The 9,947-nt window shown below is 59.9% G+C and overlaps 1 protein-coding gene across 10 annotated transcripts in view; it reads right to left on the reverse strand.

The window, feature by feature from the left end:
• The window catches only part of BRD1 (bromodomain containing 1), a 56,064-nt gene extending 49,789 nt beyond the window's left edge, over positions 1-6,275 (reverse strand). For 2 of the 10 annotated variants that reach the window (XR_011534674.1, XM_070599985.1), the window contains exons 1-2: positions 5,999-6,137; positions 1,715-3,095 (exon numbers count right to left, since the gene is read on the reverse strand). Coding sequence is in view for 8 of the 10 variants with exons in the window: in XM_070599985.1 (XP_070456086.1) it covers positions 1,715-3,081 (1,367 nt within the window). In the remaining 2 variants the exon portion in view is untranslated. Of the gene's footprint in view, positions 1-1,714; positions 3,096-5,227; positions 5,845-5,998 lie in introns of those variants that run through there. The other 8 variants (XM_070599984.1, XM_070599986.1, XR_011534673.1 and 5 more) reach the window with 8 other exon arrangements.
• Between the last annotated feature and the right edge of the window lie 3,672 nt (positions 6,276-9,947).

The following is a 9,947-nucleotide window of genomic DNA, read 5'->3' on the forward strand; positions in this document are numbered from 1 at the left end:
TCAGCACCCCTCACCTGGAGCAGGTAATCACATGGTGCTGGACGCAGAGAAGGAAGCACTTTACTCGTTTTTCACTTTGTTAGATCATATTTTTTGGTTTTTTTACTTCATTTTCAGTAAAGCTGAAATTTTTAGGACTCTTGATACAAATCCTACACTTTTTGACTTACAGGTAGAAATCCAAGTCAAACTGTCTTTTAAAAGGTTGACTGATTTACAAAGAGACACCTTGGTTTTGACAGTGGTTTTCTGTGGTTGAGAGAGAATACGAGCACTTATTCACTGATTCCATAATGAGTATGTACTGCTCTGTAAAAAGAAAAAAGATTTCATTTCAAGGAAAAACGCCATACTCCTAATTCTTAATACAAGGTGTTTGCTCCTCTTAGGATAAAACCAATATTCTAAGCGGCAGATCCCATTACATCTTGGAAGGTAACTAGTGAGCTTAATGAAATTCATGACACGTGAAAATCAAACTATATCATTTAATTACAATGTGTTGGTAGGCATGAATTATTTTATATCACAGATATACAGAAAAATAATACAAGGAGCTAATATGCAGTATGTTGAAGATAACTTTTACTCTTTAATAACAAAAATATCCTAAAAGTTTGTCATTCATTTAATTTGAAGATGAATATAATTTTATGTATATGTGACTCACTTCCAAATAAAAAGACAGTCCAGGTAACAAGAGATATCACATAAACTGTTCTCTGGAGCAGACGTTCATTGGCATCCTTACTTCATCATCTGGATGCTTTACTTCCTTAACCAAACTGTTTTAAAGCCCCATGCCCTATTATAAACCGTGTTACTTCCTCAAAGCTCAAGGAAGTGTTCGAGTGGGGTTTCTGCTCTCCCAAACTCACACGGCACTCACAGGCTCTGGTGTGAAACTCACCAAGTCACTTACCTCGTATTCTGAAAAAGAGCATTTTTAAAGATAACAGAATAAAAAGACCAAGTCAGTAACAAGATGAGCAGGCAAAGAGGAGGAAACAAGTTCAGGGACAGGAGTGCACACAGGTGGATGGGGATCGGCCCCAGGACACCTTGCAAGAGCAAGACAGGGCTTGCCCGCAACAGGCACCAGCAGAGCCCCAACCCTCACCACTGTGGACTGCTCTAGGTTAGAGAGCCCTACACAGACCAGGCAATGTTCACACCATGAAGGAAACAGTCAGGAAAACCAGAAAGGCTATCACATGACAGGAAGGAGGCCAGCACCTCCCTCCACGAGGCTCTCGTCGGCTCCACTCTCATCTCCACTCCAGTGTCTGTCTTAGCCATGCTGCTTCACTTTCCAACAAATTCTCTTAAAAATCCTACAAGGTTCCCAAATTTTAGTGGGGGAGCAAGGCGAGGAATAGTATTTTATTGTGTCAAAGACGGTGACAACACGTGGAGTACCACGGGGTCCCAGACTCCGGTCCCTGCAGTCAGTGTAGCTGCAGTCAGCCTGACAGTGTCTGGCTTACCCCGTAGGCCTGTGTGCATTAAGGAATCTATACATTTTTCCAGGTCTCACAGATTCAAGTCTTTTGCAACATGCATGCTCCCACAACATAGCGAATGAACGTGACCAAGTTTTAGAGGACCTTTAGGGAGCTAGGTAAACAGCGCGATGATCCTCTAACACAGCCCTGCTGTGCCCTTCCCTGGTGTCCCTCATTCTAAGCTCACCCTCGACCATGCTTACACTTACCTCTGAGGGGGAATATACGGAGCGCACACAGGCGGCAGCACCGCACAGGGCTCGCTCATTGTCTTCTTCACTTTCTTTGCTTTCTTCCTGACCTTGGAAGCGGACCTGACCGTTTTGACTGAGCTCTCTTTTCGACAAACACCATTTTTCATTTCGACATCCCCATAAATGTTCAGAGGCCTCCGGGTGCAGCCCGGGGGTGTGTGGACATCACAGTAAGCGGTCTTTCTAACAGAGAAGGTCGTCGCACCGCCAGTCAGTTCTTTCACGGGCTCCATTTTCATGTAGAGGCCAGCCTTCTGGGCACATGTCACATGGAATGCTGTGTAGCAGTTTGCCTTGTGGCACTGGATGCAGGCACCCACACCCTTCTGCTTACAGAGGTAGCACGTCAGTTTCCACCGGGCTGGAGGGATGTTCCTCACGCCATCGATAGGCTCTATGAATACCGTGTTGGCAAAGCCGACCTCCGGGATCCACAGGGCACACACCACGTGGCCCCAGCGGTCGTCGTCTGTCTTTTTGAAGGCACCTCCCTTATTTGGGCACAGCACACAGTCGGCAGGCCGGGCCCGGGACTGCAGGCAGTGTCGGCAGAGCCACTGGCCCTCGGGGATGTAGGGCACCCCATAACACTCCTGGTGCACGGCCAGGTTGCACATGTCGCAAAACAGAATCACATTGCTGTTCTGGCACTCGCCGTCCATGCAGATGCAGCACACAGCATCCTCGTCGATTAGGGACTGCTGCTCCCCCTGCTTCTGGTTCTCACAGTACGACTCCTTCTCGAAGCGGTCCATCAGGAACTCAAACACACTCTGTGACACGGCTGAAACACAGTCGCCCTTCCGCTTCTCATTGACGATCTCCAGCCAAGCATAGTCCTCCTCATCCATGTCATACTCCACTTCGTTGTCCAACTCCTCAGCCGACTTCTCAATAAACTTGTAGTAGACAGGGGGTCTCCTGGGGGCAGAGGGAGGGCTGTACTCCACGATCCGCACCTTGGGCTCAGGAAGCGCACTGGCTGAGGCTGGCATACCGTGGGCACTGGGAAGGGCTTCATTTTTCTTTTTCACTCTGTTGTTTTTGTGACGCTTAGTTCTTAGGCACACAGGGGGCCTCTCACTATTTTCTTTATTGCTGTTGCATTCACTCATTTCTTGAGCAGTGAGGTCATCTTCTAATATGATCTCCAACGGATCAAAAATACTGATCCTATGCAAGCGACCCTCAATCTCTATCTCAACCATCCTCTGGGCTTGTGCGTAGGTCAGGGTCTCCCGCGTGGGGGAGTGTTTAGTACTGCACGGGGAGGAAGGGTGCCTTGCTGCAGCGCCTCGATGACATCGTCCTTTCCTCCTCATTTGGTACTGACTCCCTAAAACAGAGGCAGAGATAAAGTTAACTCCATACAGAGAACACAAGATGAGAAAACCATCAAGTATACTTGGGCAGAGCTAACTAAGCAACTCACGCTAAATCAAAACGAAACTCCAAGCTAACGTATCTGAGGTTTCCAAAATCACTCATCCCAGGACTCATGATCATATTTCAGCAACCTTCAACAGCCCATCCCCACCAGGCCACCCCTCCCCAGGGACTCCTAGGACCAGAGAGGGCAGGCGGTGAGGAGTGGCCCTTGAGAGGCATGCACAGCAAACAAGTTCCTCTAGGTCTCTCAGTGATTACCACTGCTCACCAGTCACGTTCTTACACAAAGCCAACAGGTCACCAAGACGACTGCAGCATCCCTCAGGAGTAGGGAAGCCCAGGGAAGCCCATGCACAGAGCTGGACTCCAGCAGGCACAGAGGCTGTGACGGCAAAGCAGGCATGCTCAGTGGCTCCCTGCTCCTGACCAACGCTGCCCCTGACCCGTTCTTCCCCTCCCCTGCTGCTGCCCTGGAAAGATCCCCCCGGAGCCCAGTGCACTGGTCCTGGCAGCAACCCTGCTGAGGGCCAAAAGCCTCAGCAGTCCAATCACGGCCAGTGGGTGCTCTCCATGAACACACCCTTCACACCTGTGTTAAGGCGGAGGCCCACTAGCCACACAAGGACCCAAGAGGGGAGCACGCAACCCAGCTTCCGCAGAGCCTCAGCAGTGACCACCACAGAAACCCCTTATGGGCCAGTCAGCCTGCCCCTTCCCCTCAGGGGCACTTCTCTCCTCTTGGCTTGACCACAGAGATGGGCCATGCCCTCCTCGTTCTCAAGTACACCCCAGAGACGCCCACAGACGGCACCTTGGCTCTTGTCCCACAGCAAGGGCCACGCTTGAGAACCCCACACTGCCTGCAGAGCCCCCGACTATGGGATCACCAGCACTAGCTCAGATGCCGGAAACCTTGGCCAGAGAGATCTAGGAGAATTCGCTCCCCTCTAACCTCCACTCTCTGCGCGCATGTCCCCGACACTCCACGGAGTCTACTTCCACAATTCGCCTCTCCTGAAGACTCCCGACTCTGGACCACCGCCTGCCAAGCAGGTGTCACCTTAGGAACTGACGGCGGAGACTTCCCAATACCTCTCAGACACCTCCCTCCAACCACCACCTTACTGACAGGAAGCAGAGCCATTTCCAAGAGATGGGCTCACAAACAAACGTCCCAAGCTGGAGCCCAGGGCCCGTGCAGCACGTGGCCCGCCGGTCAGGGCGCCCACGGGAGCCCGCAGCAGCTGCACCGAGGCCTAGTCCGTCTTCAGGAAAAGCCCTCAAAGAGCAGGCTTTGCTCTCCAAGTCCCTAAAGGCAATCCCCGCAAACCTTCACGGACTCTCTAAGACAAGGCCCTCAGGATGCGGTTTTCTTTCCTTCTGTTAAGTAGAAACCCACGTTTCATGTTGAAATTTGACAGGAATTCCCTACCCAGAGCAGCACAGGAACACGGCAGCCGAACCCCAACTCCCGGCCCAGCGGGGGCCCCGGCCTACCAGCCCTCTGAGGGGACCTGGGCGGCCCCAGGGTGTCGGCACCGGCGCCCGGGGAGGGGACCCGCGGCCAGCTTCACGCGTCACGACGGAGGCGGGGCAGCAACAGCGGGCTCCTCACCGACGGACACCAAACGTGTAATTTTCCCCCCTCCAGCCAGGCGCCAAGCAGCCCCTCGGAGGCCGCGCCCCGGGCGCTGGGGCTCCTCACCACCAGCCTCCCGAGGACGCCGCCGCCTGACACGACGGCGCGGTGGCTCCGCCACCCGAACGCGGCCGTGCGGGCGCGGCGGCCTCCGGCAGCACTGCCGAGCAGAGCGACCACCCGCCGCCCCACGGGCTCCGCACGCGGCCCCCCGGCTCCATCCCCGCTCGCGCCGCCGTGCAGGACAAGCGCGTCCACAGGGCGGGCATCACAAGGACAACAAGCCTGCTGGACGCACCCCGGAAAGCTGGGTGGCGCGAGGGGAGACTGCAGCGGGCGGCCGGCTCCCGGTCTCCACTCGCGCGGCGGGCCGCCGCCGCCCCACCTGCGCCCCTGCGCGCGCGCGGCACCGAGCCCCCCTCCCGGAGACCATGCTTTACCTGGAGACCGGGCCGGGGCGAACTCTGTGGGGCGGCGGGGATGCTTCCGACGGGGGCGGCCTCCTGGGCGCGTATACATTGGCCAGGACCCGACTGCGCGCTCGCGGGAGCGGTACTGTCCGCAAGTTACACCTCGGCAAAGTTGCTTCTCGCAGCCGGGCCCGGGGCAGCCGGGCGCAAGTCCACTTCGGGGGCTCACTGCAAACCCGCCCGGAAGCCGGCAGCGCGATCCCGCCGTCCCTGTCCCCAACCGCCGAGGGCGCGCGGGGCCGCCCGGGCTCGGTCGGGAGCGCTCCCGGCGCGGCCCCACTCGCGGGAGTTTCCTGTCGGGCCAAACCCCGAGCGTGTCTGTTACATAACGCGCCGCGCCGCCACAGGCAGCGCGTCCGGGGCCGCCGCGACCCCACGCGCAGGCCGGGCGGGGACGGCGCCAGACGAGCCCGGCCGCCCGACAGCCCGGCCTCCTCCGCTCCCCGGTCCCGCCTCCCGGCCTCCCCGCCCGGCCGCCCCGAACCCCGGCCTCCCGGCTTCCCCGTCCCGCCTCCCCGACAGCCCGGCCGCCCTCGCGGCCCCACGCCCGCCCGGACTCCCCCGCCCGCCCGCCGACACCCGGCCTCCCTGCGCCGCTCGCCGCCCGCGGACAATGCGCCCGCCGCCGCGGCCGCCAAACATGGCGTCGGCACCACCACCCGAGAGGCCGGCGGGCGGCGGCGGGCGGCCCGCGAGGCGGCGGCGGCGGCGGCGACCCCGGCCCGGCCCCCGCCCACTCACCTTCGGGGCCGCGGCCGCGGGAGCCCGGCGGGCGGGCGCGGGGGCCGGCGCGGCCGAGGCGGCGCTAATGGCGCCCAGGCTCCTCCGCCAACGGCCGCGCAGGCCCGGCCCGCCGCTCGGGCGCGGGCTCCTGTCGGCGGCGGCCCGGCCCGGCTCGGCGGCCGCGGGCTCTCGGGCGGCGACTCGCGCAGCGGGCGGCGGGCGAGCGGGCGGCGGGCGGCGGGGGCCCAGCGGGGAGGCCCGGCGCGGAGCCCGGCCGGCGGGCGGCGGAGCGAGCGCGGGGCGCGGAGCGCGGGGCGCGGGGCTGGCGCGGACGCCCGGGCCGGCTCGCTCGCTCGCTCCCCAGCGAAGCAAACAATGCGGCGAGCGCTCCGCCCGGCGCGCTGCGTGCGAGACGCGCCCCGCCCGCCGCCGCCATGACGCGCGGGCCGCCGCCGGCCGGGGGGAGGGGGCCTGAGGGGCGAGCGGGCCGGGGGCCGAGGGGGTCTGAGGGGCAGACCGGACCCCGGGGCCGAGGGGCCGAGCGGGCCTGAGGGGCGAGCGGGCCGGGGGCCGAGGGCGCCTGAGGGGCGAGCGGGCCGGGGGCCGAGGGCACCTGAGGGGCGAGCGGGCTTGAGGGGACGAGGGGGCCTGAGGGGGCCTGAGGGGCAGACCGGACCCCGGGGCCGAGGGGCCCTGAGGGGCGAGCGGGCTTGAGGGGCCGAGGGGCCCTGAGGGGCGAGCGGGCTTGAGGGGCCGAGGGGGCCTGAGGGGCAGACCGGACCCCGGGGCCGAGGGGGCCTGAGGGGCGAGCGGGCCGGGGGCCGAGGGCGCCTGAGGGGCGAGCGGGCTTGAGGGGACGACGGGGCCTGAGGGGCAGACCGGACCCTGGGGCCGAGGGGGCCTGAGGGGCGAGCGGGCTTGAGGGGCCGAGGGCGCCTGAGGGGCGAGCGGGCCGGGGCCGAGGGCGCCTGAGGGGCGAGCGGGCTTGAGGGGCCGAGGGGGCCTGAGGGGCAGACCGGACCCCGGGGCCGAGGGGGCCTGAGGGGCGAGCGGGCTTGAGGGGACGACGGGGCCTGAGGGGCAGACCGGACCCTGGGGCCGAGGGCGCCTGAGGGGCGAGCGGGCCGGGGGCCGAGGGCACCTGAGGGGCGAGCGGGCTTGAGGGGCCGAGGGGGCCTGAGGGGCAGACCGGACCCCGGGGCCGAGGGGGCCTGAGGGGCGAGCGGGCCGGGGGGCCGAGGGCGCCTGAGGGGCGAGTGGGCCGGGGGGCCGAGGGGGCCTGAGGGGCGAGCGGGCCGGGGGCCGAGGGGGCCTGAGGGGCGAGCGGGCCGGGGGGCCGAAGGGGCCTGAGGAAAAGACCGACTCAGGGACCCAGGGGGCCTGAGGGAGCGTCGGGCAGGGGAACAGGAGAACCTGAGGGGTGGACCAGACCCTGCGGCTGGGGTCCTGAAGGGAGGCTTGGATTCAGGGGATGGGAGGTGACCCGACTAAGTGGGAGCGACCTGAGGGGGCACTGGATTTATGGGGGGTGCTGATGGGATCCCTGACAGGGGGGGCCAGACAGGGGTGGGCAGGCTGAGTGGACATCAGACCTGAGGGGGTGCAGGGCAGAAGGTGTGCCGGTTGGGAGGCCGGCAGGGAGGGCACATAATGCACGGGGGGCTGGAGAGAAGTAGGGGAACACTGGACAGGGGCGGGCCAGGCGGCATTCGGGGAGCGCTGGGCTAGGGGGAAAGGGAACCCCCAGAGATGGAGTGAGGAGAACCAGAGGGGGACAGGCTGGGCCAGTCAGGAGGTTGGGGGGAGCCTGACGGGTGGGGACTGAGAGGGGACCTGAGGGGAGGTCAGGAGGGGGGTCACTGGACAGGGCTGGTGGTGGAGAGGAAGGGGGCACTGGCAGGGGATGCGGCCGTGGCAGAGGGCACTGGGGAGCGTGTAGCCTGGAGGAGGCGCCCAGCGTGTGTGGGGCTGGGAGGGGGCACGGAGGGGAGAAGAAGGGGCCCCTGGGCCTGGTTCAGGGACCTGAGTCCCACTCTCCCACTAGCTGCTTTCACTTTGGCCTTTGTTTAAACTCAAATTCAGTCATTTCATGACACTCTCATTCATACATTAAATCCCAAAATGTTTTAAGGGAGAAGCCTAGATGGTTCCTTGGTTTCTTTCGAGGATTTGTGCTTAGTGCGGTGGCCATGAAGGAGCCCCAACTGTGTGGGGAGCCCAGCCCCAAGGGAAAGGAGGTGGCAGGTGGCCCCCCGCTGTGGCAGCAGGGGAAGCCCCTCAGGAAGAGGAGGGGCACCCCCAGGGCAGAGGCTGAGTCTTTCTGAGCCAGGAGACCTTCCCCCACAGGGGCAGGCGGGGCAGGGTCCACTGCCTAGGACCCTCCACCAACCGCCTCACTGGGAGTGGGCTGGCCCTGTCCACCCAAGTGTCCTAGGTAGGGGCTGGAGCCCCAGGCCTTTTGCTGACCAGTACTTGTCCCCCTCTGCACCCAGTATACGGGTTGGGAAGTGAAGGCTTGGAGAGCAGGTTAGGACTGCAGCCAAGGTCACCCAGTGTTCCGTCCTGAGCAAGGTCCCACCTCGAAGCTACTGCCCCCTCCAGACACATTCTTGGGCCAAGGAGGGGCGCCCCGACCACATCTGCACCAGTCCCAGGGGCTGCAAGTGTCTCCTCCACTCCTGTCTGCTTAACCGAGTCCACATGTGCTGAGCGGCCGGCAGTAGAGGGCAAGAGAGCGGGCCCGCACCTTTCTCGCCAGCACCCTGGGCAAACCAGATGCAAACCAGTGAGCTGGAGGATCTCCTACAACGCAGAGCAAAGGTGAGAGACAGCCTCGTGGAAGAGAAGGTGGAAGACATGAAACCCTTCGCAGAAAAGGAGAGTGGCTTCTCAAAGGATGGAAGTGATGCCCAGGAGGGGTGAGGGGAAAAGACCCACACACGCAGTCAGAGAGACACTGGAATTCCGAGGATAAAGAGACTAGCTCAAAGCCTGCAGAGGGGAAGGATCTTTAACCAGACTGAACCTGAGTGTCACTTGGCAAAGGAGTGGTTGTCAAAACTCTAAAAGGGCTGAACCTAGAATTCCATACACAGTGAAACTAGCATTGGAGTGAGGCAGCAAAATAAAGTATCTTCACAGCCTAGAAACATCCAAGTTTACCACAGACACAGTCTCTAAAAAGTTAACAAAAGGGGACCTGTGGTATAGTAAGTAAATTCGGCACGCTCCACTTCAGCGGCCTGGGGTTCACAGGTTTGGATCCCGGGTGCGGACCTACACCACACAGCCATGCTGTGGCAGCAACCCACATACAAAATAGAGGAAGACTGGCACAGATGTTAGCTCAGGGCTAATCTTCCTCAGCAAAAAAAGAGGAAGATTGGCAAGAGATGTTAGCTCTGGGTGAATCTCCCTCAACAACAACAACAAAGTTACTAAGAGATATACCCTAGCAAAATGAAAAGTGAATTCAAGAGTGAGACATGAGTGCCAGCAAAGAAACCAGTTTGGACTGTTAAAATCAAATAATAACCTGAGAGAAAATCCCAGGTAAACTCAACATGGCACATGGCAAGGGGAGGGGGAAGCAGGAAGTAAAAGCACGCAAAAGTTGTATTGCTAGAGGATTTAGAATCAATAGAAAAAAATTTAAAATGTTAAAATATCAAAGTTTCCACTAGAAAAATGGAAATGGAATTTACAACTTTGAAAACAGCTGGGGAAAACTGAAAGGAAGAAAAACTGACAGTGCCAACAAAAAGCAGGAAAGAGAAAAAGATAAATGCATGATAAATAAGGAACATAGTAAGAGGCAACAGGAATAATTCAAATGTTTGAGTAATCAGAGACATGATTGAATTAAATTCATCTATTAAAAAACAGAGACTCTGAGATTGGAATATAAATATCAAATACTGCTTACAAGAAATACACCTAAAAATGTCAGAGATTGAAAATAAAAAGA

This window comes from Equus przewalskii, chromosome 29 (assembly GCF_037783145.1).
Source record: "Equus przewalskii isolate Varuska chromosome 29, EquPr2, whole genome shotgun sequence".
NCBI lineage: Eukaryota > Metazoa > Chordata > Mammalia > Perissodactyla > Equidae > Equus > Equus przewalskii.